This window comes from Serinus canaria, chromosome 27, assembly GCF_022539315.1.
Source record: "Serinus canaria isolate serCan28SL12 chromosome 27, serCan2020, whole genome shotgun sequence".
NCBI lineage: Eukaryota > Metazoa > Chordata > Aves > Passeriformes > Fringillidae > Serinus > Serinus canaria.
The window spans coordinates 2,814,614-2,836,319 of NC_066340.1; the positions used below are offsets into that span (position 1 = coordinate 2,814,614).

General features: G+C 42.9%; 1 protein-coding gene across 5 annotated transcripts; it reads left to right on the plus strand.

The window, feature by feature from the left end:
• The first annotated feature begins 31 nt into the window (after positions 1 to 31).
• NBR1 (NBR1 autophagy cargo receptor) lies at positions 32 to 20,424 on the plus strand. Of its 5 annotated transcripts, none has more exons than XM_050985674.1 (21): positions 39 to 254; positions 3,359 to 3,421; positions 5,111 to 5,129; positions 5,508 to 5,530; positions 6,347 to 6,538; positions 7,022 to 7,093; positions 8,212 to 8,429; positions 10,023 to 10,187; positions 10,647 to 10,853; positions 11,508 to 11,667; positions 12,143 to 12,430; positions 12,849 to 13,001; positions 13,460 to 13,535; positions 13,849 to 13,959; positions 14,749 to 14,940; positions 15,062 to 15,196; positions 15,786 to 16,146; positions 16,448 to 16,545; positions 16,972 to 17,041; positions 17,749 to 17,854; positions 18,224 to 20,424. In XM_050985674.1, exons 1-21 carry the CDS (start codon positions 96 to 98, stop codon positions 18,392 to 18,394), a joined length of 3,039 nt encoding a protein of 1,012 aa, XP_050841631.1. In that variant the 5' UTR covers positions 39 to 95; the 3' UTR covers positions 18,395 to 20,424. The 5 variants fall into 5 exon arrangements, with proteins under 5 accessions (XP_050841632.1, XP_050841631.1, XP_050841630.1 ...); XM_050985673.1 differs by having other exon boundaries at positions 40 to 254; positions 18,221 to 20,424; XM_018921443.3 differs by lacking the exon at positions 39 to 254 and adding an exon at positions 3,127 to 3,225 and having other exon boundaries at positions 18,221 to 20,424.
• The last annotated feature ends 1,282 nt before the right edge of the window (positions 20,425 to 21,706 follow it).

The window sequence follows — 21,706 nt, forward strand, 5'->3', positions numbered from 1 at the left end:
CCCCCTCCAATCATAGCAGAGGACTGGATGAGTGACAGGCGCCTCCGCCAATAGCCGACTGCAGCGGGCGCGGGGCGGGCCGCCCTCGGGCCGCCATGTTGTGCCTGTCGGGAGGGCTGGCGCCGCCGGCCCCGGCCCCGCGGGAGCGCGCCATGGAGCCGCGGGTCACCCTGCGCGTCACCTGCCGCGGTGACACCCGCTCCTTCATCGTGTCCGACCCGGCGCACACGACGTGGGCCGATGTGGAGGCCATGGTGAGCGCGGGCTGGCCGTGGGAGGCGGGGCGGGGGGGCCGCAGCCGCCGGGAGCCGGCCCGGTGAGGCGCCGGCCGGACCAGCGAGACTTTGAGGGTCCAGAGTCTCTGACCGCGCTTTCCGAAGCAGTGTCCTCCATTCCACAGGCTGTTAGAACTGCTGGTTCATAGGGCTGCCGTTTTGTTTTGTATTTTTGCCTAAATAGCGTAGTTCACTTTTGCTGTGTGCTTAGATCGGCGTGAACGGCCTGGTTTGCAAAAGCATTCTCAAGGACTCATTTTTCTGTGTGAGCAGCTGGTCCTAGCTGTGCTCTCTGCCCTTTTCCTCAGGTTTAGCTCTGTATCCCTCTGTAAAGTATTCTGTTCTATTATTTCCTGTTCTTATTGAAGTAGCTCTAGTGAAGTAACACCCGTCTGTTCTTTTCTAAAGGTTCGTCTGTGCTCTTTGGGACACTGAGTCACGAATAGACTTTGGTTTGGTCCCTTGATTGCCAGAGCTTTGTGTGTGCCAGTTTGGGTAGAGCAGGCTCTGACTGGGCCGTGCCTGCGTGGGCAGGTCTGTGTATCCTGCTCTTGGTATAGCTCAGAGTTTGTTTGGGTGCTTGTTTTCAGGGCTGTTTAGTGAGAATTCCTGGATTGGTTTAGGGTGAAATTGTTGGGAGAATTCCTCCCTTGGCTATGATGAAACTAACGTTGTTATTATTATTATTGTTATTGTTATTATTATTATTATTTAGGTCTGTATCAGGTGTGTCATAGTTGAGAAGGAGACAACACAAAGCAACACACTCAGAAGGCTTTAAATTGTTTTTATTACAGCCTGCATGCTTTTTGTACAATCTTACAAAGTTCATAAGTTTACGCTTTACTCATTGGTCACCAGAGACAAACAAAGTGCTCATTGGAATTTGCAGTTCAGGTTTCTTTTATGTCTCCTTCTTTCTTTCTTGTTTTCTATGTCAACGACCTTGGTAGGAAATTCTTTCAAGGGTAATTATGGATCCTCTTCTCAAACTTCTCTCTGGCTCACAGAAGTTGCTGTAAAACCTCTTCCACACAACTGTTCTGGTTTTTTTAGCTACATCTGAAGAGATCTTGTTGCTGTGTTGTTTTCTGTCTTTCAGCTCTTTTTCTGGCAGTACATGTGCAGGAGGGTTTTGCTTTATGAATTGCTTAAAAGTTTAAACTGCATCACCTTCCCTTGCTGTACTTCAGTCCTCTGAAGGAGGCACTGAAAGGTTCAATCTTCAAATCCTTAGTGCAAGTAGAGCTGCAGGAATGTCTGAGCTGGTCAGAGCCCTGCTTGCATCAAAGCTGGAAGCAGATTACTGTGTAAGCACTGTGCTGCCCTTAATCTGAGGTATTCTGAGAGCAGGGTGTGTTTGTTCAAGGTGTGGTGTTCTATTACAGTGTTTCCCTGAGGTACAGCCAGGGGTTGTCTCTGTTGTGGGAATTACTATTTCAAGGCAGTTAAACTTGTGTCTTTGTTATATTTTGATCTTTTATTCCATGTGTTTGGTGTTTATAAGGGATAAGGTGAGCTCTTGTTCTGCCCTGAGTTTAGGGGAGCAGTCTGTGGTTCCAGACCATGGAAGTACAGAGCACATCTTCTTCCAGCAAAACAAGTTGGTTCTGTCACTGCACTCACAGAATCTGGGATGGGCTGCTGGAAGAGCTGCCTGGAGCAGAATGTGTCTGTGTGTCCCAGTGGGGCTGTGTCTGTGTGTCCATGTGTCTGTGTGTCCCTGTGCCCCCGTGGGGCTGTGTCTGTGTGTCCCTGTGCCCCGGTGGGGCTGTGTCTGTGTGTCCATGTGTCTGTGTGTCCCTGTGCCCCAGTGGGGCTGTGTCTGTGTGTCCATGTGTCTGTGTGTCCCTGTGCCCCGGTGGGGCTGTGTCTGTGTGTCCCTGTGCCCCAGTGGGGCTGTGTCTGTGTGTCCATGTGTCTGTGTGTCCCTGTGCCCCCGTGGGGCTGTGTCTGTATGTCCCTGTGCCCCCGTGGGGCTGTGTCTGTGTGTCCATGTGCCTTGGTGGAGCTGTGTCCCTGTGCCCCGGTGGGGCTGTGTCTGTATGTCCCTGTGTCTGTGTGTCCATGTGCCTTGGTGGAGCTGTGTCCCTGTGCCCCAGTGGGGCTGTGTCTGTGTGTCCATGTGTCTGTGTGTCCATGTGTCTGTGTGTCCATGTGTCTGTGTGTCCATGTGCCTTGGTGGAGCTGTGTCCCTGTGCCCCAGTGGGGCTGTGTCACTCCCCAGGCAGCCCCTCTCACCTGAGGCTGCTGCTGTTCTATTAGGTCTGGCCTAGCAGGACCTGTGTCAGTTGTTTCAGAGAGTTTCTGTTGGGAAAAATACAGCTTCTGTAGGAACCTGCTACAGAAATGAACTGCTATTCCTATTCCCTTATCTGTGCCTGAGAGCCCCTTAATTAAAAATGATAATAATTCAGAAGGAGGGGGTTTGCATTTTCCATTTCAAGGGAGGCTCCTGCCTTCCTCAGCAGACACCAAGACAGAAAAATACAGTTTTTGTAGGAACCTGGTACAAAAACATACAGGAGCCTCAAAGGCTCAGCATGTGGAGACAACTTCTTTCATTTCATGGTTCATTTTGTGCTGCTCATTCTGCCTTCCTAATGTAAGATGTAAAATATCTGCTCAGCTTTATTCTCTGAATTTTGATAGGCTGAAAAAGGCTGGTCACCTTCGTGAGCTGTCTCCCAGGTGCTTTTTAATGTAAAAGAAAGAGTTTAGGGATTGTTTGCCTTTGCCTTCGTATTCTGCAGTGTTTACAATGACTGAGTTTGTTAACCCTGAGCTTGTCCTCTTAGAATGGGGAGGTTTTTGTTATTTATTTTGGAGTAAACATTAACCTGGCAAGGTGCAAGAGGAAAAAGATGTTTTTATTCTTTTCATTAGGGAAAGTTAGTAAAGCTTGGAGGGAAGGCACTGGGAAGAGTTCAGCTCCAGAGGAATGGATTTGGTAAAACAGTGTTTGCTTCCACTGAGAAACTGAAGGGAGAGATAGAAGGGTTTTCATGTTTTTCCCAATTAATAATCATTATTAACTGAGGTCCTGCCTCACTATGGTTTTGTGTTCTTTTTTCTCATTACAGGTTAAAGTTTCATTTGACCTGGACAACATTCAGATCAAGTACATTGATGAGGATAATGATGAGGTAAAATACCTGCCACCCTACCCTCCCAATAAGCTGAAAAATGGCTGCTGGCAGGAATTATTTTCTGCCTCCTGATGGTTGGTAGTGGGTCCTTCAGGAGAGTCTTTTATGCAGATCAGGGTGGGAGGATGTTTGCCCCTTTAATAAGAAAATAGCTGATAGTTTTGTGATTTTACTCTTAGTGCAGCATACATATTTTAAAATACTTTTTTTAGAAGCTACTGCCTTTCTTTTCCCCACCCTGTTGAAACACCCAGTGGTTCTCTGTGCTCTGAGGGAGAAATGTTTCCATTAGGAACTTTTGTATTTTTAAACTTTATTTATTTTCCAATTTTTTATAAGGTAGTTATGGTGGTGTTCACAGGGGTCCCAGGATGAGGAAAGAGATGAGAATCTTGACTCCATGTTTCAGAAGGCTGAATTATTATTTTATGATATATATTATATTAAAAGAAAATGATACATTAAATCTATACTAAAAGAATAGAAGAAAGGATTTCATCAGAAGGCTTGAAAGGAATGATAATGAAATCTTGTGACTGCTGACAGCCTTGACACAGGTGGCTGTTATTGGTCACCAAGTAAAAACAATTTCACATGCTGGGTAAACAATTCTCCAAATCACATTCCAAAGCAGCAAAACATGGAGAAGCTGAAGCTTCTCAGCTTCTCAGGAGAAAAGATCCTGGCAAAAGGATTTTTCAGAAAATATGTCTGTGACAGGTAGTTGTAACTATTTGTGGTTTTAGCTGTGGTAAAGCCCTGTCTCTTCACTCTAGGCTCCTTCCTCTGGAAAATGTAGGTCCCCTGTCATTAGCACAGGTTTGCCTCAGTGATCTGGTGTGCTCAAATCCTCTGCTTGCTTTATGCAATTGCTGTAATCTCCAAGCAGATTACTGACTCAGAAAACAAATTGGTTACTTCTGGTTGTCCTTGTTGAGTAACTTCCTGCCTGGCACAGTCTCACCCTCTCATATTATTTTTGTTTATCTAGAGATTCAGAGGGGAATGTAACTCTCACACAGAATGACCTTTTGCAAACACAGTGTTCCACTGCTTGGATTATAGCTCTGCTAAATGAGATGGGGGTTCTTGTTCTTACTTCTTTTCCCTAAGGGCAAATGTCTAAAAGATTCCAACAATCTTTCACAGAATGATTCTCCCCTTATTTTCCAGCCTGTATAATATATAAATATTTAAATACATCTATGAAAGCTTTTTCTGAAATACTGAGCAAACATTGTTCAGAATCCTGTGATGCTGTGGGGATAAATAGCTTCTTGTGTTAGTAACTTCTATATGCAGAATTGATAATTAATAGAAGAATGGGTTTCTGAAACACTTAATTGGTCTTTTGAAACACTTAACTGGGCATTTAAAGCAAGTGGGGCCAAGCTCTGGAGCTGTGCAGTGAGCCCAGGGGTACAGGCAGTGACTTTCTGAGGAGAGCAGCTTGTTCTGGCTGCCAGCAGTGCCAGAGCTGCCTCCTGGGCCAGTCCAGTAACAAACATGGGCTGCTGCAAAGCACCACAGCTTTGGGTAATGATTAAACGTGGCAATAACAAACAGCTAAAGGGCTGCTGCTTTAGAAACTGTGAGTAAAAGTATGTTTATTCTGAAGTGGGTTAATTTTAAGAGAGCTGCAAAAACGTGTCTGTGCCTCTTGCTCACTGTTAATTCTCTTTGCAGGTCTCTGTGAACAGCAAAGGTGAGCTGCTGCTTTACTGAGGTGAAATCAAGAATGAGACCCCAACTGTTGCTCGTGGTTTTTGAAGATGCAGTGAAGAATCCTTGCTTTTTGATTTTTGTGTTTTATTTCTGATTTGGCAGCAAATTCTTCCCAAAGGAAAGAATTCTTGATCCATAGGATCAAATTGAAAATTACTAAATTAGTGGAATGCTGTAGCTCTTAGCTGTGAAAATGTGTGCTTGTTGCTGTATGTACAATTTCTTGCACTAATTTAAGAGAATTTTTAGAAGGTAAGGGAGGCCCCTTGTCATGTAAGGGTTTCTAAATATTGTGTGATAAACTTATATCTGTTGTGTGAGATAGGGGCCATTCACACTTCTTTCTATTTTTCTTTAGAGGAATATGAAGAAGCTCTGAAGGTAAATGTGCTCTTTGACTTTTTCCAGTATATTCATCCTTCTCTTATTAAAACTGGTGTAGCTGAGAATAAAAAAAGTGGCATTACCTGGCCCAGGAAATCAGAATAACTGTTTTCTAGCTTTGGGCAGTAGCTTGAATGTCTTATTACATTTGGTTTTCTTCTATCCTGGTTGGTCTTTGTTTTTATAAGTTAGTTGAATAGGAACTGGGATTCAGGACCCTGAGCAGCAGTGGGTTGGTTAAAGGACTGAATTTCTCAAACCCTTCAGCAGCAATCCCATATTTGGAAATATTGGGCTTTAGTGAAACCCTTCAAAAATCTTGCCACATGGACTCTGCTGCAGAGTACATAATTAAAACTTATTAGAGTCAATGCTTAGCTACTTTATAAGCAGTTGGACAAAATAAGCATTGCATTTGTTTGCATTTCTGTTTCACATTATTAAGTCTTTCACAACTTTTTACTCATGGTTTGAATTTCAAATCTGATAATTTCAAAATAAATTCCTGGACAGAATCTATTCATTACTGCCTCCTAGAAATACTTTATTATAAGCTGAAAAATTCCAGCAGGATATTTGCATGATTATCCTTTGCCTTTTAATAAACTTTTCTAATAAGTATATTAATAATTTTCAGAAGTAGAATATCAGCTGACTCTACCTTGCCATCTCTCTCAGTTTTTCTTTTTGTGTCTGTTAGTCTTTCCCCACCCTTTTGCCAAACTCTCCAGTGTAGTGTAATACTGTATTTTTACAGATTCTGTATGCTGATTTTAAGTGGAAAACATGGTGTATGTGTCTTGTGTTTTTTAGATTGCAGTAAAACAAGGGAATCAGCTTCAGATGAATGCCTATGAAAAGAACTCTTCTCGTGCTTTGCAACTGCATGAAAAAAATGTGACAGAAAAGCTTCCTAAAGATGAGAAGAAACCACTTTTGCATCATTCCATGCTAGCTCAGGGATTAGAGGAAGAATTAAAAAATGACAAGGAGCTGACCATTCAGGTAAAAAGCTGAGCTGCATTCAAACAAAGAATAAATGTAATTCCCTTTGTAGACTGATTGTCCTCTTTAGCCATATATAAAAACTGAGTTCAGAAGTTGGTCTCTCTTTCAGTTCCCTGCACCTGTGGAAGCTCACCAAATAGTTTGAATGTTTTCAAGAGCATAATTTGATGCTGTCTTTAGAAATGCCAGTGCTTTCATGTTGACCATTCTGAAGTGTTCTGATAAACAGAGCAGTTTGTGTCCTGAAGCCTTCATTGCTATCTGGGAACTTCTGCCTAACTTGATTTCTTTGGTGTGTAATTACACTCAAATGCTAATGAGGCAGAAATGTTTCAGGAAAATGTCAGTGGCTACTTAAATATTTTTCTATAAAGACACTAAAAGCTTTTCCACCAGTTAACTTGCTGTGTTGAGGTTTGGTTTTTTTTTTAACTTTGCATACTTTTTGTTTGTTTTGTTGTTTGGTTTTTTTTTTCCCAGCAAAAGTTAAATCAGACCAGAGCAGAAACAAATGAAAATCCTCCAGAATGGTTTACTAGCTACTTGGAAACAGTAAGTGTATTGTCTTGCAAGTTTTTATATACCTAAATACTCAAAGGTTTTTTGTTGTTGGAAGGGATCTTTGTGATCTCTCTAGACATCTGAACACTCTTGCCATCAGCACTTGTGAAAGGATCTTAATGAGAACTAGATGTCAAACTTTGTCTGCAAGGGATACCTTAAAAACCCCCAAACCATAAACTTGATCCATGCCACTTGTGGAAAGTGGAATGTTTAGTTTATACATTTGATTTTGTTTCAATGCAGTATTAAGTAGCTCCCATAACAGAATCCTTGTGGCACTGCAGACAGCCACAGGAATTCCAGACCTCTCACTGTGGGAGAGCATGGACAGTGCTGCTCCTGCAGGCTCTTGATTGCCCAGTTTAGCAGGGCAATACTTTTGGTTCCTGTGATGGAAAGCAGAGCATTTGATGACTTCACTTTTCTTTACTGTTCACTTTGAGAAAATGCTTCCAGGAAGCCATTGACAGTAAGCTACAGTTAAGAAAAGCAGTTTGATATCACTGCAAAGAATTAATGAGCTAACAAATTCTTGAAACTATGTGCATTTATCTTTAAGCTTTTTTCTCTAGAGTCTCCTTTCCTTTGCCACCTTTTTATACTAAAAATAGGGGGAGCTCATGGTTATGTTTAAGACATCACTGATGAGCAAATTAGAAGTTAATTGTAGAGAGACCAGAGGGGTTTGGGAGTTGTTATAATTGTTTTGGAGGTGAGTCTCCTTCCCTTCGTGCAAGCTTATGGAAGAAAAACAATATTGTAAGCACAAATATGTGATTTTTAACTTGCCTTCTTAAAAGCTCTGGATTGTTATTTTCTAAAATCAAAGTCCTCTCTGAAGAATGTGGTATTTGTTTATATACTTTATATATTATAATATATATATGTTATATATAATATAAAACATAATATCATGATACTATTATAATAATATAATATATGTATTATATATTGTTATAATTTTATGAAGAGTGTGCTGGGGGTAGGGGAAATGATTCTGAAGTAGTCAATGGCTACTGACAGACTGGGAGACTTGTGACAATGTAACTCAGCATTTCAAAGTTAATAGCTGGTTCTCATTCACAACTGCTTTAATTTCTTTCCAGTTCAGGGAACAAGTAGTTAAGGAGACTGTTGAGAGGCTGGAACAGAAGCTGTATGAGAAGCTTGTTCACTGCAATCAGCCTGCAGATTTTTGTGAGAGCTCATTTGCAGCAGCACCTGCACCTTCAGAGAGCCCCGTGGGCAGCAGCAGCCAGTGTGACTGGCTCATCTCCTGCTGCAGCTGCCAGGCTCGCATCGTTGGGGTCCGCTACCAGTGCAGGTACGGGGAGCTGGCAGGGCAGGGACCAGCCTGGCAGTGAGAGAGAGAGAGACTCTCTTGGGGTTAGATACTGCTAGGTTCCCAGTCTGCAGCCTGCTGGGCATCTCAGTGCTGGGAGCTGGGAGTGTGGGAAGCTGCCAGGCACAGCCTGGGACTGAGTGAGTGAGAGAGAGAGACTCTCTTGGAGTTAGATATTGCTAGGTTCCTAATCTGCAGCCTGCTGGACATCTCGGTGCTGGGAGGGTGGGGAACCTTCCAGGCACAGCCTGCAAGTGAGAGAGAGAGAGAGAGACTGTCTTGGGGCTATATACTGCTAGATTCCCAGTCTGCAGTCTGCTGGACATCTCAGTGCTGGGAGCTGGGAGTGTGGGAAGCTGCCAGGCACAGCCTGGGACTGAGTGAGTGAGAGAGAAACTCTCTTGGGGTGAGATACTTCTAGGTTCCTAATCTGCAGCCTGCTGGATATTTCAGTGCTGGGAATGTGGGGAACCTGCCAGGCACAGCCTGTGAGTGAGAGAGAGAGAAACTGTCTTGGGGTTAGATACTGCTAGGTTCCCGATGTGCAGTCTGATGGACATTTCAGTGCTGGGAGTGTGGGGAACCTGCCAGGCACAGCTTGTGAGTGACAGAAAAACTGTCTTTGGGTTAGGTACTTCTAGGTTCCTGATCTGCAGCCTGCTGGACATTTCAGAATGTCTGTTATGTCTCACCAACGTCTGATGTTCTCTCCTATGGTCACTAGATTTTATCTGCATAAAAGCAAGATGAATACTATTTTGAGAAAAGGTGATTGTTAAAGTGAGAGAACTTTATAACTCTGTTCTCAATGAACACAGTTCAGAGAACTTTATGGCTGTGTTCTCAATGACTCTTTACCTTATCTGCAGAAATAAGATGCAACAATTGTAATGGAAAAGGTTTTGTTTGGTTAACGGAACAAAAAGCAAGACTTAGAACCACTAGTCTGTAATAGTTGTTTGTTTGGTTCTGAGTCAGTGAGACTAAGGCAGGTCATAATTTTTCTTAGTGATTGCACTCTTGTCTGTCTAATAATATGAAATAGATTTTGATGAATGTCTGAAGTAAGGTGTTAAAAGTGAGAGTTTTATTTGAATGAGGCAACTGCTGTAAAGATCAGCACTTTGGGGCTAGGCAGAAGCAGTGGATGAAATGCCAACAGGAGTTTTTCTTTGGTTTTTTTTTTTTTCCCTTGCTGGCAGGAGATGACAGTCTCGTTTTTATCAGCCCTGTTCCTGGAGGAGCAATCTGCTTTGCATCCCTGAATGCTTGTTGACTTAGCCTCTGTATTTTCATAAGTATGGTGCTGTTTCTGGGCCTGGATTTTGATAAAATGTTCTGCCCCTTCATACCAAAAATGTTAATCACTTGTGCTAAAGGAAACATCAAATTTTTTCAATGTGTGTTCAAAGAAGTGGGAACTGTGTTGAGAGATAATCATGTAGGTATTCCACATGGCTCCAAATACTGATCTATAAGTGAGACATCCAGCTGCTGTCACTTGGGATCTGCTTACAGTGAAATTTCTGCAGAAATTCTTTGCCTCTTGATAACTTTGTCTTTTCTGCTTTGCAGCCTTTGTCCAGCCTACAATATCTGTGAGGAGTGTGAGGCAGGAACATATGCACATGATCCAAACCACGTGCTGTTAAAGCTGCGCAGACCCATCCCCTGTGTGGCTGACAATTACAGCCTGGCAGAGCTCTCCCCACGCCTGCCTGCCACTCTGGAGCAAGTCAGGTAAGTGCTGGCACCTGGCAGTGCCTGGCAAGGTTGTTCTGATTGCAAGGAAACACCTGTGATGGGGTTGAGGTTCAGCTTTTATTTTAGAGATAACAAGAAATGGAAATGGTACTCAAATTTTGTCATAGCTAAAAATAGCTACATACTTATAAAGGGCATAAGTAATAAATTTTACAGTGTTTTTAACAACAAAGTAGAAAAGACAGACTTTTTGGGTAGTAAACTTTGAGAACTTGGTTTTTCTTTGAGCATTCTGTGTATGCTTTTTTTTGTTCTTTCAGAGATCATTCAACACAGTTCCGCAAGTAACTGTGAGGATGTTCTTTTAAAATCATTTGGTATCCAGACTAGAAGCATGGGACATTTCTTGAAGGGCTCCCTTGAGACTAAGACTGTGTTGGCTAAAGATCAATTCTGATCAGTTTAATGTAATAAGGTGTGTTAATTGCTTTGCAGGCTCCAGAAACAGATGGACAAAAGATTTCTGAAGGCAGAGAAGCAAAGATTGCGAGCAGAGAAGAAACAGCGAAAAGCAGAGGTCCGAGAGCTCAAAAAGCAGCTGAAATTGCACAGGAAAATTCATCTGTGGAACTCTATCCATGTGTTGGAAACAAATGGCTCACCTGCTCTGAAATCTGAGAGTGTCCAGCCTAATACCTTCCTGTAAGGCTTGTTGTTAACTGAGCAGCTGGTAGTTGTGCTGTCTGACCTTTTGTTAGGAGACCAAGTTAAAGGAACTGGAGGAAGGTGATGGAATTGCTCATTTGAAGGGTGGTTTGTCATTTGACTGGGTGAGAATTTTGTCCAAATGTGATTTGCAAGGTAGAGTGTTTTTAATTGAGAGGAGAGTAGGAGAAAGGTTAAAAAAAAAAAAAAAACAAGTGGCTGATGGTTATTCCCAGAAACTTAGTGATTTATGTAGATTTAGGAGGAAGGGGAGTGCCTGGGATTATACATACACATGCATGCTCATACAGAGTTAATTAACATTTACTGCCACTTTTAAAAAAGTCTGTGTCTTGCTGCTTTATTAGGTGTGTCTGTATAAAGTCAACTACATTCTGTATATTTATATTCACTGCTATTTTTTTTTTTTATGTGCTTTTAGCTGAGGTTCATTAGACAGCAGCCTTTGCAGGCACTGCTCTGCATTTCAACTCCCTTAGAGTTTATGAATGTTCAGTGTAAAGTTGTATAGTTTATTTCTTTAATTCATCCCTTCCATTTAGGGCATTTAAAAGCCAAATTAACATCAATCAGCAGCTGAACTTCAGTTTTGGTGTGGTTTTTTTGTTTGTTTCCTCTCTCCAATCCCAGGAGTCCTAATCAACCCTTCCAAGCAATTGTCCCAACACTTAGTGCAGTGTTTGTGGATGAGAATTTGCCTGATGGTACTCACTTGAAACCAGGAACAAAGTTTGTCAAACACTGGCGGATGAAAAATACTGGCAATGTGGAATGGAGCTCAGACACCAAGGTATCTTGCCTTTGCTCTTCCTTCTACACACTAAAATCATTCTGGGAAATAACATTTGTAGTTGAATTGTCTGTTAGGACCTGTTTAAGATTTCCTTTGGCCTGTTGAATTCAGCTGGGAATTCTGGGGCAGTAAGCTGTGTAGGTACTCTTTACAAGTGTAGGCTATAGGAAGGAAGGGATTCAGAGCACCATCACTGAAGGTGTTTCCCATTAATAATATGTATGTCCCCCATGTTCTAATGGTGCACTTTGACCCTGTTTACAACTGCTCTGTTGCTTTTCTGACCTCCACAGCCCTTTGTTCTGTGAGTGGCTGCCTTTGTGTTGATAGTGATTCATGTGAGGATGTGTCTGTCTTCTCCATGCCTGGTACCTACAAGGCCTTTCAGCCCAGCAGCTCTGCTTCCTTCTGCCCACACCTTGCAGAGAAGCTTGAGGAGTTAACTTTTGGCTTTTTCTGTTGTATGTTTCAGTTGAAACTTATGTGGGGTAATCTGACCTTGGCATCTGCTGAGAAAAAAGATGTGATCGTGCCATCCCTTCCATCTGGACAAGTAGGAACTGTTTCAGTTGAGTTTGTAGCTCCCAACATAGAAGGGACTTACACTTCTCACTGGAGACTGTCACACAGAGGGGAACAGTTTGGGCCAAGGATCTGGTGCAGTATTGTTGTGGATCCCTCTCCAGCTGCTGACTATGTAGAAAGTGATTGGAAGGATTCTGACTCCTGTCAGAAGAGTGGAGCTTCCAGAACCAAACAGGTAAGTCACTCACCTGGTATTTGGGGCAGCACAGAATTGCCTAGGAGAAGGAGCATTGTGTATTATTTGGCATCATATTCCTAACTGACTATTCAAGGGGATTCTTTTAGCTGTTTGCTTTTAAATTTTATTTTTAATAGGAAAGAAGCACAACATAGATTGCATTTCTAAGTTCTAAAGTAGTTGTTCTTTTTGACAGGTAAGACATCAGCTATCAGTCTGTTGCAGCTATTTGTCTCCTTTGAACTGAAACACTGCAGCATTTCTCTTTGTTAGGTCTTGTCCTTTTGGCTCTGTAATGAGTTGATTTAAATTTCTTTCAAATTACTTGTGTGTTTACACAAAACTCAGGCTTTAGATTTCATGTGATGTTTTATTTACTGTGGCTAAGGGGCTTCTGGTTTTTTTGTTTTTGCAGGATGCTTCCCTGGAGACAGAAACAGGTGCTCAACTGATAGGTGAAATTGCAGAGCAGGCTGAAATACCTCTGCCAGCTGTTCCTTTAAAGATCAAAAATCTGCCAAGTGAGAGAGAATTTTATATCCCATCTGTTGATCTCCTCACTGCACAGGTAAAGTGCTAAAATTCAGGTAGATATAAAGCAAACCACCTTGGGTTTGATGTCTAGATAGGCAGACATCTGCAAGGATAAAACTTCTGAGCTCTAAAAATGGCCTCTCTATTTTCAGAAAGACTATATTGCATTTTATATAGCAGAGCTGTTTCCTCAAACTGCTATTAGGCACTGTCACTATGTGGAAGGAATGTGTAGGACAAATTAAGATTCTCAAAAAAGAGTCAGCATTGAGTCTTTCTCTGGCCCTGACAAGAGAATTCTTAGCTTTGTCCCTTGCTGCCCTGATTTGTGCACCATATTCAATGATGTAAATATATGTTGGGGGAAAACTGCCCCTGAGATTGTGTTGAGGAACAAAGTGGGTTGTGCATCAGTGGGATCTGTGCTGCCAAGTGCAGATGGGATTCACTTTCAGAGTTTGCTCATGGAAGCTCTGTGTGTTTTCCCTGTAGGATTTGCTGTCCTTTGAGCTGTTGGACATTAATATTGTGCAGGAATTGGAGCGGGTGCCACACAATACTCCTGTTGGTAAGGCTCCTGTGCTCTGGGTGCTCCCTTGAGCACAGACAGCTATCCTTTGTGTATAGCTTGGCTTCTTTTCACCTTCATGTCCCCAGGAATGTAACATTCCAGATGTTGAGGAATACTGCCATTTTCTTTGCACAGCCAGTGGCAGAGTGATGCAAAGCTAATTGTTTATTCCACCAGATTATCTTTCAAAATAACTAAGTTTCTTTAGTTTTGAAAGAATGTCCCTTAAAAAGAATAACTTTAACAAATGTTACCTATGGAGGCTCCTTCTCCTTTAGTGCCAATTATCTTTGCTCCCTGTGTTTTCCAGACATGACTCCATGCATGTCCCCTTTGCCACGTGACAGCCCCTTGCTGGAGAAACCTGGCTTAGGTCAGATAGAGGAGGAGAACGAGGGGAGTGGATTTAAACTAGTGCCTGGTAAGCAGCAGTCCTCAGGAGCTTGGGGGTGAAGGGAGGATATTGTCACTTCTCTGTAGTCACCAAACCTGATGTCTAAAAGGAATTGTAACTACTGTCTTCCCCTTCTTTGGAAAAAAAAAAAATACAGGTTGTTTGGCTCATCAACTTGGAGTCTGACACTACAATAGTGATTATAGAGGTTGGAGCATAATATATATATATAGATTGGAAATGGAAGTCCTAGAATCACAGAATGGTTTGGGATGCAAGGGACTTTAAAGATGATTCAGTTCCACCCCCCTGCCATGAGCAGGGACAACTTCCCCTGTCCCAGGCTGCTCCAAGCCCTGTCCAGCCTGGCTTTGGACACTTCCAGGGATCCAGGGGCAGCCACAGCTTCTCTGGGCACCCTGTGCCAGGGCCTCACCACCCTCAAAAGGAAGAGTTTCTGCCTAGTATCTAATCTAAATATACCCTCCTCTATGTTGAAGTCATTCCCCGCTGTCCTGTTACTGCATGCCCTTGTATAAAGTCTTTCAATGCTTCTTTTGATTTGTCTGACCACTAGAATTGTTGGGAGAATTATCAATCTACCCTTCATAGATGAGGTTATACTCCAAACACTCCAGGTGTGCTCCCCATAATTCTGAATCACTTTTGTGTTCAACTTGAGCTGAATTCAAAAATCCTTCAATTTTTAGAAAGAACTAACACACAGAATCAATATTAGCTGTGGCTAGTCTAAAAAATTCTTTATAGTTACATATCTTTGTTGCTGGTAACATCTGTTCTGTTTCCCTTTCCAAGGAATGACAGAAGCCTGCCTTTCTGTGGACTCTTCTGTGGTGAAGGTGAAAGCTGAACATGCATTGAACCAGGAGGAAGGGGAAGAAGATATGAGTGGGACTCAGTTTGTCTGTGAAACTGTGATTAGATCTCTGACCCTGGATGCTGCACCTGACCACAAGCCCCCACAAAAAAACCCCAAAATCCTCCAGAGTAAGTTCTGTCATTAGCTGCCTTCTCTGGTTTGACTTGTTTGCAGTCAGACATGAGACACAAATTGCTCAGCTCAGGTGGTTGATACCATTTAATTGTTTTTCCTGATTGGTTTTATTAGATTCTTTACACATACTGCAAGATACCTTCAGCTGCAATACAATAACTGAAGAATCTCCTGTGATAAATAGTAATCCCACTTCCAAAAAGGAAGAGAAGATTCATCAGTCAGAGCCAGTGACAGATAATTCATGTGGTAAGTAAAATGGGCTTGATTGTAAGATAAAGCTGTAAAAAAATCATGTGTAAGAGGATCTGACACTGTTCTAGGAAATTGATCTTCATTAGATGAGAATTGTTAGATTGTCCCAGTTGTGAGAATCATTACATCACAAAATTGGTGTCAGTGCTTTAACAAGGAGCTCCTTTAACAGCTGCCTTTTAAAGAAGTGAAATTGAGACCAGAAGGTTCCAGTTGGGTATTCAAATAAGTGCTGATACGTTATACATGACTGGTGCCTCCATATTTTGTACACACAGCTTGCACTCTTCCTTATGTGTGTAATTTGGAGCTGAAGACCACAGTTTAAGTTCTCCATATAGCTCTTACTCCAGTTTTTATTATGAGCATTAATACCAGCAGCATGTTTGCAAAGGCTTGACATTAAGATCTATTGCTCTTTCACACTACACCCTGCCCACAGCAGGGAAAATTCCACCATGAATGGCAGCAGCTGAGGTTTACAGTTATTTCTCAATACTTGTTTCTTACAGCAGGGACAATTCTCTCTGCTGTTGTCCACACAAATGGACAATGGTTAATATCTCACTTCTTTCCCTCCTAGGGGACCTTCCACTGTCTGATGGGAGCACAAGCCCTCATAGTGGTGCTGGCAATGGTGATGAAGAGGAGGATGATAAGGATGATGTTCAGAGTCAGTGCTCCTCTGCTTCCTCAGAGGACTATATCATCATTCTCCCCGAGTGCTTCGACACCAGCCGGCCCTTGGGTGACTCCATGTATAGTTCAGCTCTTTCTCAGCCTGGTTTGGAAAAGACAGGAGAACCTGAGACAGGAGCAGAGATCCCAGAAGGGGGGAGCCAACCACAGATCCAGAGGGTCACTGATACACTGACAACTTCCCAAACACTGGCTGCAGTACCCCTAACCCCAGCAACTGTGGACAGCCTACCCCAGGCACAAAGGTATGATCTGGGGACAGGAACAAAATGGTGATGCTGGTGTTGCTCTAGAGTCTGCAAGGTCTAGTTCTTCCCAAGCAGGAATTGTTGTAACAAAATCTTTATCATATACTGAGGTAAATGTTCTTAAATCCTGCAACTTTATGGAGCCTCTTTTGGGCCCTGTGTTTTGGGCTCACTGATTTAAATGAGTGCAAGAGAGAGAGAAAGGGAGCATGTGAAGCTTTTTCATTTTTCTGTTGATAGTGACTTATTTGTGTATGTGTAGAATAAAAGTAGTGATGTTTTTGCCTTATGTTTTCAGGGATCTTTCATCTCCTCAGAATTCTATCTTCCAAGAACCAAACACACCAGCTTCAGAGCATATCTCTTCTGCTCCTCATGATCAAATACAGAGAGAAGGTATTGGCATATTTAATGGTGCAGACTATTGCTATCACCTATTCTTATGCCTAGTATTGAATTTGTCTCCTTTCTCTTGAGGAGAACAGAAATCTACCAAGTAAAGATTTTAATTTTTTTGGGGTGTTGAACCTCTGCTATATGGATGTTGCAAATAAAGAAATAATTGGTTTTATGGTAAAGAGTAAAACACAGGAGCAGCAAATGAAATAATTATTGTTTTCCTTTTTCTCTGAGAGAAGAGAGAGAAAGAGAGATTTTTCTCTTTGCTAGGAGAAAATCCTGAGCAAAGAAATTTTTCAGAGAATGTGAATGCCACATTATTATTGTATGAGACACACTTTTTTTCTGTTTAGATATGTGTTGCATTTTTCCAGCTTCACTGTCATTAGCTGGACATGTTGACATTTTGTCTTGCTCTTCCAGAACCCAGTGGTGAAGATAATCATGGGCCAGGATCTTCTGCATTTCTCACCAAGTTCTCAGAATACCCAAGGTAATGAAGCTGAAGTTCTGACTTCACAAACACTATTTTAGACTGGGAACACCTTAATTAGACGCCTAGGAAAAAGCTCTGGCCTATAGATTTCATGTAGTCAATAATTTGGAGAGAGGCCTCCCTTCCTAAAGCAAACATGATAAGTTTTCATAAGACCTTGGTTTCTACTTGAGCATAAATCAAAAGGATGCAGAACTGGCAAACCAAAGTTAATGAAGAGCTCAAGTTGAATGCTTCTAAAATTCTGTGGGGCTTTTTTTTTGGAAAATCTCAGGATTCTTAGAATGGGGATTTTACAAGCTAGCTATAAAGTAGTCTTAAAATACTGAGACTGGAGAGGTAAGTCAAAATGTTGAGTAGAATATTCAGTAACTTAAGTATTCATAGAAAACAAATAGAAGTTACTGTACCCTGAATGGATGTGTCAGTGCACAGCTTTCAAGTAGGTCTGTTCTCTTCTAGATGAGAGCACTGAACTCTTTACAAAGGTCCCTTCATGGAAAGCTTGCACCCACAATTTAATAAAAGGTGGCAGGGAAAAGGAGTGAGCTTCTTGTATAGCTCACTTCCCAAACCCTGCTGATTCCCTTGGATCACAGGCTCTTGTCTCCAGCAGTCCTTGCCTCAACAGGCAGCAACTTGCATTTCCCTGCAACACACCCTTGGCTTTGCTGACCCTAAAGCAGCACCTGCTCTCTTCACAGGTACCCTCAAGGCAGCAGCATTGCAGGAGAGCTCGTGAAAGGAGCTTTGTCAGTTGCTGCTTCTGCCTACAAAGCATTATTTGCTGGACCACCCATTATTGAGCAGGTGAATGTCTTTGTGTGCTGTATGAGTTTCATAGAATGACAAATTTACAGGTGAATGGTTTTTTAAATGTATCAATATTCTATTGGAGTTAATGTCAGAGTAAAATGTTGAGTTTGATGGTGTCCCTTTGAGGTTTGCTGCTGTCAGCAGACTGGGAAATCCATGTCATGTGGATAAAAACATGTCTCTGGTAGCCTCATGTGAAGTAGTAGCTCACCTTTGTAAGTGAGCAGTGAAAGGGATTGTAAATGGGGCCAGAAGAGCCTCTGTGCCTCAGTTTGAGTCCAGCATAATACAGGGCCCCTAGTTCAAATGGCAAAAAATAAATTAGCTTTTTAAATGTATCTTACTGTCTTTTGTTTTCAGCAGCCTGCAGCTCCAGAAGAGCAGACTGCCACTTTGCTCTCCAGTCTGTGTGAGATGGGATTCTGTGACAGGCAGTTAAACTTGAGGCTGCTGAAGAAACACAACAACAACATGATTGAAGTGGTCACTGAATTGCTTCAGATCAGTAACAGAGACTGGTGCAGTAGGTGCTGAACCTGCCTGCTGGAGACAGGAATAGTCTTCATTGAGTAAACTCTAATTAAAGATTGCAAGAGTAGCAGGCTGCTCCTCAGCTGCTCTCTCTTTGGAGGTTTGGCTTAAAACTTCAGCTTCTCTTTGAGCATTTGACTTCTTTTTCTTTTTACCCTCATGGAAATGTCAAACAACTCTTGTGGCATCTCTTGAAATGGATACCAGAATTTCAGTTATTATTTAGACCTTATAGTTAAAATGAGTAGTCTTTAAATCTCTAATTTTAGATCCTTTTACCAGGGAATCATCTAGAACTAAACTTTGTACCCAGGTGAGAAGTTCCCATTTTATTGTGTATATACTTTTTTTTTAGGCAGCTGGAAATTTTTTGTTGGCTTAATTAGCTTTGGAATAGAAACCAGTGTAAAATGCTGCTGTAAAATGTAGTCCTGCTTAATTTACAAGAGATGCCTGAAACTAGGAGTTTCTTTGTTTCTTCTGAGGATTTAGTAATTGGTTTTCCAATGTCTGATAGTAAAGTGACAAATTTAAATCTTATAAATTATTGTAAGAAAAAGAAGTTGCTCATAAAAGAAAGCCATCTTGAATTTAGACTTTTGAGAAGTCTGAAAGTGGAACTGTTCAACTGATGAATACCAGTGAAGTTGGTGTTTGTTGTAGCAGAATGAAGCAGGAAAATTACCACCAGCAATTGAAGCAGTAATGATAGTGCACACCAGGTCTCTAACAGTACAAGTATAACCTACATAAAATATTTTGTTACAAATGGAGAGTAAGGGTAGGAAAGGCTTTTCTAGGAATCTTTACAGGCTCTTTTTAAAACTAGAAAAAATTTGACCATTACCTTTTTTCACATTAAAAAATGCAAGAATGTGTAGGAGCCCAGACCTAAACTGGAGTACAGATTTTGGTAATGTTTGGGAATGGAAAGAATGCTTGAAGCAGGGATCACATAACTTTACATGAGAGTTTGAAAAATGCATTAACTGAAGCACTTTGAAATGTCCAGTCTCCTCTGATGGTTTTAGCTGGTCCTGTGTTTCCATAGCCACATCTGTAGAATTCATTTTTCTCCTAAGACTTTTAGATGCCCATATTTAATTTGGAAATCTAAGAATTCCCTTCTGAATATGCTGAGAGGTTTGATTCTGAAGAATGACACAAATGAGCACCAGCCACTGCTGTGCAGTGGGGTATCCAGAGAACTCCTCAGAGTTCAGTCCCTCAGCAGGTGACAGTGTTGGCTATGTTCTTACTTTCAAATAAACTTTTTTTTCCTTGCTGCAGTAAGAGACCATTGATTCTAAAATATTTCTATTACTCCTGCTTCAAACTAGTATTCTGTTTTGTCACAGCATAGCTGAAGCAGTGTCAGTATTGTGCTGGCCAGGTTAGCAGTAATTTTTTAAAAGACTTTAGTACCCATAGAGATGAAACACCATTAAAATAGTCCAAGAAAACAAATCTATCATACCACTTTCGTTTTAAACCTATTTTTATAGATTGTGGAAGATATACTCTTAAATGTTTATTTTGAAATACAGTAGAAGTATTTTGCAGTGTTTCCCATCTCTCTGTACACCTGTACAACTGTGTGCTGTGGACCAGGTAAAGATCCTTCTGTGACTTTCCACCTTAACTTGGGTGTGTTGTTCTGAATATCTTTTGACTAATGCCAGCTCTAGGACAAGGAGGAGGAAGGACGGGGGTGAAATGCAGAAGCTGATGACACTTTGAAGCATAATGTGGTTTTATGTGCTGGGGTCTGTCAGGCCCAGCAGGACCCATGTTCACCATGTGTACCTTTGTACTTGGAATGTTCATGTGTTCTGTACAAAACTGAAGCATTTGAGGAGGAACACTTCATTGAGGGTTGAAGTGGCAAGTGTGAGATGCTGTTCTCTCTAGGTTACTTTTTACTAGAGTTTAGATGCTGTATGCTCAGGCTTAAGATAGATATATTTCTGTTGGCTTTGTATATTTTGTTAATGGATGCATGATATAATTTATAATATATTCTATAGAGCAGATGTGACCTCTGGATGTTATTTTGGGCGATCTGGGGGGTGGAATGGTGTTGCTATAGGTCCCCACATGGCACAAAGCACCAGGACTCACTCAGAAGGCTGTTTACACTTATTTATTGAAGCAACATCTTGCTTTCATAGTTTTATGAGATGTTTATATTTACTTCAGGGCGCAAGCACCAAGACTCAAATCAGAAGGCTGTAAAGGGGGTGTTTATCAAAGCCACTTGTTGCCTTTACAGTTTTACAGGATATTTACATTTGCTTAACAAACACATACACTGTCCCTTGGTCATGAGAAAGAAACAAAACTCTCAAGAGGTGAAAAGGAGCCACGTCCCGCTGTGAGCCAGCCAAAGTCCTTATCTTTTAACTTTCTTCACATTGTCATGGTGACAGCCTTGGTACCTTTCTTGAGAGAGACACGGGGCTTTCCTGATCTTTAGGAAGCCGTCGCTGGCTCACAAGAACAGCACAAAAATGTCTTTCCTACACACACACACTGCCCATTTGTCATAAAGACGACACAAAACTTTCACTGGGTGAAAGGAGCCACGCCGCTCTCTAAGCCAAGCAAGGGCCAGAGCTTTTTGCTTACACTTCTTTTCTCTTCGTAATGTCACGGCAATAGCCTTGGGAAAGGCTCGGTGCCCAGCAATCCCCTCCTGCTGCCCGCTGCCCCGGCCGGGCCCGCTCTCGTCTCGGTCCCGCCCCGCTGTCCCCGGTCCTGCCCGGTGTCGTTCGGGGCCGTTCCCGGTCCCCTTCCGGGCCCCGCCCCGCCCCTGTGCCTCGGTCCCGCCCTGTCTCGTCCCGGGCCCCACCCCTTTCTTCTGACCCGCCCTGTTTCGTGTCCCCCCCCTTCCCCCCTCTGTCCCCGGTCCCGCCCCTCTGTGTCCCGGTCTCGTCCCGGGCCCGCCCCTCCACTCCGGGCCCCGCCTCGCTGTGCCCCAGCCCCGCCCCTCCACTCCGGGCCCCGCCCCGCTGTGCCCCAGCCCCGCCCCTCCACTCCAGCCCCGCCCCGCTGTGCCCGAGCCCCGCCCCTCCACTCCGGGCCCCGCCCCGCTGTGCCCCAGCCCCGCCCCTCCACTCCAGCCCCGCCCCGCTGTGCCCCAGCCCCGCCCCTCCACTCCGGGCCCCGCCCCGCTGTGCCCAGTCCCACCCCTCCACTCCAGCCCCGCCCCGCTGTGCCCCAGCCCCGCCCCTCCACTCCGGGCCCCGCCTCGCTGTGCCCCAGCCCCGCCCCTCCACTCCGGGCCCCGCCTCGCTGTGCCCCAGCCCCGCCCCT